The following is a 10,984-nucleotide window of genomic DNA, read 5'->3' as shown; positions in this document are numbered from 1 at the left end:
AACTGCTTTAAACATCCAAGAGAAAGCATGATCAATAGCATTTTAATACTTTCCTTCATATTTGACACCTTGATTAATTATATACTGTTATGACACCTGTTACATCTGCCACAATAACTTGTAGAATATTTTTAAAAGACGGGAAGTTTATATTACTATCACAAAAAGAGAACAAAATCCGACATTTGAATGGCAAAACATCATGTGGTCCTTAATTTTGTGACATTTGAACTTCTTACAGCACAACCCCAAAACAGCATTCAAACACTGGGATAAAAATGTGATGACAATACCCCTGCAATAATCTCTTGTGGCAGAAATACACTCTGCTCCCCCCCCCCCCCCTTTTCCCCCTTTTCAATCATCACTCACTCTCCATGTACCAGTCATCAATGTCACTCCTATATTGCAACACTGTAACCTCTACTCTTTCTTCACGGCTGAAAAATCATATCAAATGTCTTTTGACTGATGGTAATATCCCTCCTCCATTCACACAAAACTACCATACACACAATACAGATTCTTTGACATGCAAACAGATCCCATAGCGGTAATGTGGAGTACAAGTGAATTGCTTCGTTTCATCCATACAGTATACATCACACACAATTTGACACACGGATAGATCCTACATCAAGGAAATGGAGTCTCATTAAATTGGTGTGTTCCACCAACACAGCATACATCGAACACAGGTGATGACATGCAGTTGGATCCTACGGGAGTATTAAAGATGAAGTCTCTTTGTTTTAAAAGGTCAAGGGGTCATGGGGTTGGAGCTGGTCAGGATGTGAAAGGAAAGCGTCCATACACTTGCCATGACAAGAAGCCTACTTGCTGGTTGCCGTAAATGACTGCAGTCCCGTGATGGCGCGGCCAAGGATGAGAGCATGAATGTCGTGTGTACCTTCGGGGGAAACAGAGAACATAATATTGATATTCCCCACTGTACATTGCAGTCAAAGACAACAGATATCAAATTGTTAAGTAAGATAAATGTCAATGATCCTGGCAGATGTACAGTCATTACTTGGCTTCAGTCAACATAAGAGGAAATCACTTCTATAATTCAACATCTTCATTATTCAACATCACTAAGACTGATACTTCATTCTTTACTTTTTCATCCGAAAAATCTTTCAAGTTTCTTTGTAGCTGAAAAGTGGATTACACCTCTGCACTAGAGTACATGCTTTACACTTTCCGAAGACTTCCTGACAGGCTTATTTTGTGATGACGAATAAGGAGGGCAATGAATAAAAGTGCATATTCAGTGAAGAAGAGAAAATATGGAAGAATACAAAATTTGAAGGTCATATTGTACATTCCTTTATAATGCAACTAGCTGGTCTTTTAGGAATCTACCTAGTAAATCTAAAATGGCATACCACTGACCAAACACAACATAAATAATGTCTCATATCTTTCATTTCCTTGCAACCCTTTCTGTGCTTTGCTTGCAGATTGGCACGCATGCTGGAGTGTTTTTCTTTTTTTTTTCTTTTGCCAATGGGCACAGATATCTTGAATTTTTTTGCCAATGATTAGAGATTCTTATCCTCTTAATCCCAATTATGTCACAATGACCCTTCTGTTGGGCTGAGGCACATTGCAACACCCAAGTGGGCTTCCTAACTTTAAAACTATGAAAGTCACATTTGGATGGATTACTCAGTAGTGATTGACAAGTTAAGAAAGCTAAGCACCTCCACACTAGCAGGGTTGAACATGCACAAAACACTGCTCTCACCTTCATACGTGTTGACAGCCTCCAGATTCATGACATGCCTGATGACGTGGTACTCGTCTGAAATGCCGTTACCTCCAAGCATGTCCCGCGCCACACGGGCGATGTCCAGCGACTTGCCACAGGAGTTCCGCTTAATGAGAGAGATCATCTCAGGGGTTGCTCTGGGGTAAGAAATAATAGTGGACATGTATAAACATCAGCACTACTAACTCGTCCTAAATTCACAGGGGGGAGCAGACTCTCTATTCCAAAAGCATGTCTAGACATGAACCAGTGGCTTAACATGGTACAGGCAATTCGATCAGCTCACTACTCTGTCAGTGGCAATTTTTGTGCATTTCGTGCAACACAATACTAGCGCGAAAATAGAAGAGTGCAAGTATTTTCAATGGTGATTTGTAATAATATTTTACTTCCTTGTTTCCATGGAATTTAAAACACCCACATTCATTTTACCCAACTGAGTGAGAAAAATTCCACTTTTACATGACATCTCAATGTCAATTTCCACTGGTACTGTATTTAACTGACAGTAAACCCTAGTCCTATCTTAACATATACAGTATCCTAATCCATCCTGCACACACTGTGAAAGAAACAAAGAAAATCTTATATCCTCCTAAATATGACCATTTTCACATGGTGTGCTTTCTCTTTTTATTATGATTTGCTTTCACAACAATCACTACCAGGGTATTTCTATGGCATCCCAAGCCCAATGTGTGCTATCCCTGCAAAAGGAAAACATTCTAAAATATGACAAAACCTACTTCCCGGCATCCTTGAGACGGCCGACTTGGATGCAGGACTGGAGAGCGATCGAGATCTCTGTCAGCATGTCTGCCATCTTCTTCTGCATCAGCTGGTTCCTGGCCAGTGGGTTGCCAAACTGATGTCTGATGATGATGATTAGGATGAGGATGAGGATAATGAAGATGATGATGGTGGTGGTGATGATGATGATGATGATGATGATGATGGTGGTGGTGATGGTCATGATGATAATGATGATGATGAGGAGGAGGAGGAGGGGAAGGAGGAAGAGACAGAGAGAAAGAGAAAGAGAGAGAGAGAGAGAGAGAGAGGGAGATATGTTACTAACAAATGGACCAAAACACATTATACTCTCAGACAGTAATGCCAACTCCCATATACAATTTGTACATGTACTTCATTCAAAGTAGTGAACTCATGCAACAAACAATTTGGCAGAAGACGGTTCTGTCCTAAAGATTTAAAAGATAGTTCTTACCTTTAATCCTTCAAATGCCAATGAACTTACTGTATAAGTGGACATTTTCATAGTATGGAAATTTTGGCACATATTGCATGGCCAGGGACAGATACGAAAATTACAGCGTGTGGTGAATGTTTTTGTTTGCTATTTGTAGAATGTCTTGATTCCACACAATTAAAAACATGCAAAATTCATCTTATTCTGCAGAGCACGAAAAATTACTCACGACAAAAATATCCTCATTTTCAGTAGTTATTTTTTAACAGCAACAGTCAGTAAATAAAGAATGGCAGACAGTTGATATACTAATCCTAAAATGAAGCAAAGAAAGGGTTCAATCGTAATGAAGGGAATAAAAGAATGCTAGTGATATGTACGTCTGTGGTCAGTCACAGGTTCATCAAGATTTAAGTCACAGGAATGCATTCAAAGAGATGTCCTTAACATCAAAGCGCTATCAAGCAACTCCCATAGTGTCTCAACACACACTAACATAACTATCAGTAATCATGGTTATACACTTGTGACATCAATTTATGCCTTTTTGAATGCCTATCCAAATGACTCTTCTTATTACTGAACTAACCGGGCATGATTGCTATTGTTTGAATACAGCTATTAGCAAGAACACTATGAGGACTCGTTGGTATTCCGTGGCCTACAATAGGGGGATAAACTCACCTATCCAGTGTATACTGCCTTGCAGTGTCCAGACAGAACTCGGCTGCCCCAAGAGTACCCCAAGCAATGCCGTACCTGGCATTGTTCAGGCAGCCAAACGGTCCCTGGAAAGAGCAGAAGGGCAGAAAGAATGATCACACTGATTCTCCTTGCAAGGAACAAACACCAAAGCACAGTGCTACCTAACTTTTTTATTTTTTACACCACTTAGTCGGGCATGCAGATTTTCAAATAACTGTCCTATGACTTATGAATGTCATTAGTGCTATTAACATCCTAATATATTCTTGGTTGCAGTTACTTTTTAGCCACTATCTTTACCATCTTTTTCTACTTCTTCATCATCATCATCATCATCATCATCATCATCATCATCATCATCATCATCATCATCATCATCCTGAAAAAAAGCATTATTTTCATCCATATGATCAAACATCATGACCATCAAAGCCAGCAACATATAAGCATCGTAATCTTTATAGTGATTACCATCACATCAGTTGCCTACGACCTTGACTCACCCCGAGACCTTTGGCATTGGGAAGCATGTTCTCCTCCGGCACCTCCACGTCTTCCATGACAATCTGGCCTGTAGCCGACGCCCTCAATGAGAACTTGCCGTCGATGTAGGGGGCCGACAGACCCTTCATGCCCTTCTCCAGAATGAAGCCCCTGATCTTGTTGCCCTCGGCAACATTCTTGCCCCATACCACGAACACATCGGCAATTGGAGAGTTGGTGATCCTGCCAACATGAAGGAGAGAGAGAGAAAGATGTCTGGGATATACAGAGTCAAAGTATACACACACACACAGACATGCACATATACATGAAATATAAAAAGTAGTGTATCCCATGTATGTTAAAGATCCAAGAGGTTTGAAATTTCAACACTGTTCATTTTGTTCATCATGCTTGGTAGCTGGGAGCAGATACAAGCACACTGTAACACAAGAAGCACAAATTTCCACATTGATGCACTTCATATATACATATTTTTATTTACTGAAACGAAACTGTTGTTCAGTCCTCCAAAAAAGAGTGCTTTAAGATATAAACATTTGAGGACACAAAGAAAGTTTTTGTTGTTGTTTTTTCTCTACTCCTAAATAACAGATTTACAGTTCTACCATTAGTAACCTGTTATTCACTGATAAAATTTCAGTGCCGAAGTGCTGCAGAAAGACACAGATAAAGAACCACAGACTTATTGCACTGTATAGCACGAATGAAAATCTTCCTCTTTCACAATGTTCTTATTTAGATATCACAATCACACTCTTGTAAAGATTTACAAAGATAAAGCACAATTACCTAAATATCGCTCGTTTATCACAAAGTCATATATACTAAGCAGAATGGTTTGAGGTGCTCTTGCAGGGTACATATCAGATCAGTTGAATAAGATCACAATACTATCATTAATCTTATAAGCTGTGCTTACACTTACCAAGACTTGCTCCCATTGAGTGTGTAGGTCTTTGATGATGGATTGTACACTGCCTTGGTCTCCATTCCTGCTGGGTCACTACCATGGTTTGGTTCTGTGAGACCAAAGGCACCGACCAGCTCACCCCTTGCTATTTACAGTAATGGATGAAAATAGAAACAGGCAAGCAAATGAGAGAAGAGACCTTAACAATCGTCAAGTCTTCAGAAGATCTTCTGTACATAAAGTAACTGCATATATATGGATGAAATCATTTCTCATGAGGGCTGCACTGTTATATGAATATGAATGTAGCATTCAATGAGACACACATCTATTATGATATGGAAAACAGAGTTTACTAATGACTGATATCATAATTCTACAACTTTGAAAACCGACTGACATATTGCTGCAGATAAAGAACTCAGACAACTTTGATTTCAAAAACAAAAACTTTGCATTAAACATTTCATTTCATAGCAGTGTCAGGTGAAAGGTTTTCTTACACTTTAACACAGCACACTTTCATATGTTTACAGCCTTTGATTGTATACTAGTAGGTCTAGCGTACCAAGTTTTGGCAAATATTTCTCCCTCTGAGCCTCCGTCCCGTAGGCATTGATGGGATGCATGACGAGTGATGACTGGACGCTGAAGGCTGACCGATAGCTGCTGTCCACTCGCTCACACTCCCTGGCAAGGAGACCGTAGGCAACAGATGACACACCAGCACAGCCATATCCCTGGATGGTTGGTCCAAGAACTCCAAGTTCACCCATCTCATAGAAGATATCGCGGTCAAAATCTACATGAAAGAGAAGAGTTTCATATTACACAACTTGACATTAGCTATGTGAAAGATAATTTTACATAATGATAAACTATGACAACAACAGACTTGTCATACTGGCAATTAGCATGTATCTCATATTACAATCTTCACTTTTCAAATAATATTTCTTGACTTCATACAATGAAATACAAAACATGTTCCATGTTCTTCAATATGCTCCTCGAAATACAGGGCCAGAGTTAAAAGTTAAATGAAGCATGCTATGCACAAAAAAAACAAAAAAACAAAAACAACAAAAACTGGCACCCCAGGGCCCCATCTCATAAAAGTTGATATGATAGCAACTCTTGCTGGAATGGTATCTTCCCATAGCAACAGCTAATCAGGAAGCTGAACTCTTGTCATTACCACGACAATTGCCATTCCAGAAAGAGTTGCTATCATATCAACTTTTTTTGATGAAATGGGACCAGTGAAACACATAGCTTCCTTTTGTGCAGACAGACACAGTGACACAAAGCAGTTTGCCCATCTTCAAGGTGATGTCTTACGTTCATGTCTGTTGGCCATGAGGATTCTTGGCATGAGTTTGTCCTGGCAGTACGCTTTGAATTGATCCCTGACCAAGATTTCCTCCTCTGTCAGCTGGCTCTCGAGGTTCAGCGCATCTCGCCAATCAAACTCCACCTTTTCCTTTGCTGATGAGGCAGGTTTCCTGTCAGCTAGGTGGATTCAATAATACCAGTCAAGGAAAAAAAAAAAAAAGAAAAGAAAATGCCAACAGTGCATACATTTGTATGTAATGTACTGTATGTTTCTGTATTACAGCACTCAAAATACCGGTACACATTTTCAAATCAAGCCACACATTTCATATTCATTAACAAAAATTTACTTTGGTTCCAGGAGAATTGGCATAGCCCTATTTCCAAGTGAACCACTCTGTACCATAGGAAAAGAAAAGGCATATATACACTATATCATTTGATTGACCACATTCTGCGATACTGTACATTGGATTTATAATCGTTGGTGAGCTTATAGTATATTGACATCTAAAATGACTAAGAATAAATTCAGTAACCCTTCCACAATATCACACCTTTGACATACCCCATATTTGATCCAACAATGTGCATGTATCTACTGATGGGCAATGGCCATGCAGAACTCTGAAAGCCTCAGGAGAGTTCAACCTGTTTCTAAGCAAAATTAATGGGAATGTTCTGCCGATAAGGCTGGATTAAAGTGAAAACATAGTTCTGGTAAGGGTTTGAGAACCCTTCTTGCACCATTTCATATTTGCTTGCAATATATCAAAAGAGTCTACCAAGAAAACTTACTGGCTGATGCATTTTGCCAGGATGATGAATTGCTTTGGAGTATTTTGAGATCAGAAATAAAAGTCGATATAACAACTTTTATTCTAGAAGGATCCAGGCTAACTCAGTCTCAGGGACAACGCGGCCATATTTCAGACCAGGGAGGTGAGTCTGACCTCCCTGTTCAGACAATTTAGGGTAAGGGCACCAGTATTCGGTCAGCACCTGGTATTCGGTCACTTATCACTAGTCACCAGCCAGTAAGTTCAACTGTCACAACACACGCAAATCACATTAATTCACATACTTGCACACTCATTCACAACAGGAAACTCCCTTAGCCCCCTCCACAAATCCATCCAAAATCCCAAATTTTACCGTCAAAAGTGCAGAATCGGCGCTACTTTCCAAAAAAGCGCGCGGATAAGGCCCAGTTTTAAGAGTACGGGTCGCCGAAAAAGCCCTAAACATCGAAAAATATGCCGTTCACTCGCGGGTTTTTTCGCTTATCGCAAGCTTGGAGTGTAATGGTATCCTCAACAAGAGACCCGCGGGTCTAGCGCTCACCTGAGTACACAAGTTCACCTTTCACGCATTCACTAATCTAAATTGTTCACAGCTCTACTAAAATTTGACCAGGCATTCTCAAGTAGAAGATGAAAATGTACAATAAGGGCCAAAATTCTTTAAGATTCCTTAATTTGGGGGGATTGGGGGGCCTCCTGGGGCCCTCTGGGTGGAGCACGGTGCCCATTTTGATAAAATTGAGATCCTGACCCCCTAGGGATGCTACCTGCCAAGTTTGACGAAAATCCATCATGAGGTTTTCAGGAAGAAGATGAAAATGTACAATTCAGGCCCCCATTTGGACCTTCCCAAAATGTAAAAAGTTTACGCACGACGCACAACGCACGACAGACGACGGACGACGGACGCCGGACGAAGGGCGATCGCAATAGCTTACTTGAGCCTTTGGCTCAGGTGAGCTAAAAATGCAAAAGAAAAACAAAATTTCCGTACATGCCGATACAGTGTCCCAATGTACAAGGGTTGAATGCAAGTGCCGAGGCCCCAGTATTCGGTCACCAACGGTCGCCGCAACGTCCCCCAATGCAATTTTGCGCCAACAAGGTAGCGTGCGCGCGCATTTTTCAGCTGCCTTGAACACGCATTGACATTAACGCGCACATCGCATGACCGAATACTGGTGCCCGTGACCGTATACTGGGGAATTTTCAAGGAGAAATATTTCGGTATTTTGTGCAATTCTGTGAGATATTTAACAAAATGAAAGTTGAGATTATAGAAATTTGATATATTTCACATACATTGCTGTAGTGTAGATATGATGTATGTATGGATTATTTTAGTTTGCAAAATATTGCAAAAAAGCTTAAGTGACCGAATACTGGGGATGTTACCCTACATGCAGTTTGTGATCGCCATTATATATTTTACACATAGGCACATGTTCATTTTGTATGCACACCAAAGAGGTTCTTTGATGCGTGCGTTGTATCAACTCAGCCCATTACTGCGACCACCCAGAATGTTGGTTGATATTTCCCCTTTTTGTCTTTACCCAACAAATATCTTGTTATTCCACACATTTCGGTAATCGTGTAGAAATGCACACCATGCACACCTACCATTTCCTTCCTTAATTTGTCAATAAAACTTTTCGTGGCTATCACAAATGTCAAGATGAACCATATCTGATGGTTTCATGAAATTTCATAGCCAATTACAGAAGAAAAGTAGCTAATTTTGACTCAAAAGTACGCCGATTGACGGCTGTATCAGCGTAGCATGATTGATGATCGATTATGTGGAAAAGCGATATAATGATGATGATCGATCGTTGTAGTCTGTGATACAGCCGCTTGTTTGGTGTTTAACCACAATAATTACGTCGGCTTAACAGTAAAAAGTTGAAAAAAAGAAAGTGATCTCGATGCGTCTGTGTTTTGTTGTTTTAGTTAATTTTCTCCTGTGTGCTGCGTTTGACTGTATACAAACATTGTATCTGTCAACATATTTTGCTGACTGAATGATGGGAGGATAATATGTGTACAAAACAATAAAAGACAATAAAATGGACCTTACTACAAAACAAAAGCAAATATTGAGGTTGCAGTTCTTGTATACATAATTAATAAAATGAAATGGAAAAATGAATAGCATTATACTATCATAAAAACAATAATTTATACTATAAATTGAATTTATCAATTAAAAACATAAATTTAATACCATTTACCATCACCAGAAACAAACAACAAATCCCCTTCCAATTTAACTTCCTCCTCATCTTCTTTTCTCTCTCTTTCTCTCTCTCCCTCCTTCTAATAGCCTTTATTTACTCTTTTCTTCCACTTTTCCTTCAACCTCATTCTTTTCCCTTCAACACTATTCAAATTAAATCATCAACATTTGTCATAATAAAATCAATACTTGCCACAATTTCTAAAGAAAGGATGTCTAAATCCTGGTATGAATAATCTGTATCAATAATTTAAATAGTGATAATCATGATAGTGGCAATGAAAAGAATGAGAAAAAATACGAAAATGAAAGTAGATCTAGGGCCCACACGTATTGCACAAGTCGTGTTAATATTGTTAGTAAGCGGCTAATTAGAGACTACCAGAATCGATTATAATCGTTGACATCATTCTCTATGAAATCGATGCACTACTTACTACGTCGGAACTATGATCGCGACCGACGTACTTTTCAACTCCGATTTCTCATTTTTCTTCCCTTTTCGGCTTTCTAATTCTATGAAAACTCTCTGATATGGTTCAATTTAGCATCTCCAAGAGCTGCACAAAATTTGATTGACCAACGGCGAAGCGAACGGTAGGTGTGCATTTCTACACGATTACCCACATTTCTTAGGCATATGTGTACATTTTGGATTGACATTTGACAATTCTGCAGGCACACCAGAGCAGAGGCTGAATTATTGTTATTTGGTGCTACACAGGGTGTCACTAGTCAATTATTATGCCGTGCTTTCCTACTGGTACTGCATGACCTCAATGAAATAAAAGCCACTACGGTTATTGACTGAAAGATCGGTCTGTCTACGGAGGACAGCGTCAATGGCAAAATATGAAAAGAGTCCTCCGGACAGACGGATCTTTCTGTCTACTACGGTTACTGCTGAAATCATTTATTCTGAAGAAGATTCTACACTTCACAAGTCATCAATCGTCAATGTAAACTGCAGCATGCAGCAGGCCGCACAGTCATAAGGTTACTACGCCACTACCGCAAACATATAACTCAGTATGTGGGTCTATGTATTTTGTTGCGCGACTAAAATCTTATTGCGTAGCTAGGTTAGACGACCTTCAACGAAAAAGGATACGTTCACTAGCCGGAGCGGCGGTTCCAAGTTGTCTGCATTGTGAAGTGGCACTTGGCTGAGTGATTTTCCTCACAAAATCTGCACGTATTAATCTCCGAAGGGCCATACTTCTCTAATAATAATGCAAATTTACGGAGGTTCTTGGACTAGCCAGTGTGTTTTGCTGTGAATAAGAAACTTGTGTAACTTTTATGATGCGATACGATGGGATGCGATGCGATGCGATGCGATGGCGATCTCGTGATCTATTAGCATATTACGCAAAATGAAAGCGCAAGGTCGCTTGGAATCTGGCATAGTCTCTAGTGGAAGTGATCGCTGTCGAGAGAGGAACGGACTCTTGCGTCATTCATGTAACACAAGACGTTGACCAATCAATACTTCGTG

General features: G+C 39.8%; 1 protein-coding gene across 1 annotated transcript; it reads right to left on the bottom strand.

The window, feature by feature from the left end:
• Positions 1–356: 356 nt before the first annotated feature.
• On the bottom strand, positions 357–10,755 carry LOC140236822 (glutaryl-CoA dehydrogenase, mitochondrial-like). Its single transcript, XM_072316759.1, has 9 exons — positions 10,598–10,755; positions 6,451–6,621; positions 5,678–5,911; positions 5,125–5,254; positions 4,196–4,418; positions 3,672–3,775; positions 2,524–2,649; positions 1,754–1,914; positions 357–910 (listed from the first exon to the last, which is right to left on the bottom strand). The coding sequence occupies exons 1-9, from the start codon at positions 10,701–10,703 to the stop codon at positions 834–836; spliced, it is 1,332 nt and encodes a 443-aa protein (XP_072172860.1). The 5' UTR covers positions 10,704–10,755; the 3' UTR covers positions 357–833.
• Between the last annotated feature and the right edge of the window lie 229 nt (positions 10,756–10,984).

Source organism: Diadema setosum, chromosome 13 (genome assembly GCF_964275005.1).
Source record: "Diadema setosum chromosome 13, eeDiaSeto1, whole genome shotgun sequence".
In the NCBI taxonomy this organism is placed as follows: domain Eukaryota; kingdom Metazoa; phylum Echinodermata; class Echinoidea; order Diadematoida; family Diadematidae; genus Diadema; species Diadema setosum.
This window is presented reverse-complemented; position numbering and strand designations above follow the sequence as displayed.

Coding starts and splice junctions, on each gene's coding strand:
- LOC140236822 (XM_072316759.1), bottom strand. CDS start 10,703: ATGGCCCTTCGGAGATTAATACGTGCAGATTTTGTGAGGAAAATCACT. Junction 2,650..3,671: donor AGGCAGTATACACTGGATAG/GTGAGTTTATCC, acceptor CATCATCATCAG/ACATCAGTTTGGCAACCCAC. Junction 911..1,753: donor GGCTGTCAACACGTATGAAG/GTGAGAGCAGTG, acceptor TTTCCCCCGAAG/GTACACACGACATTCATGCT.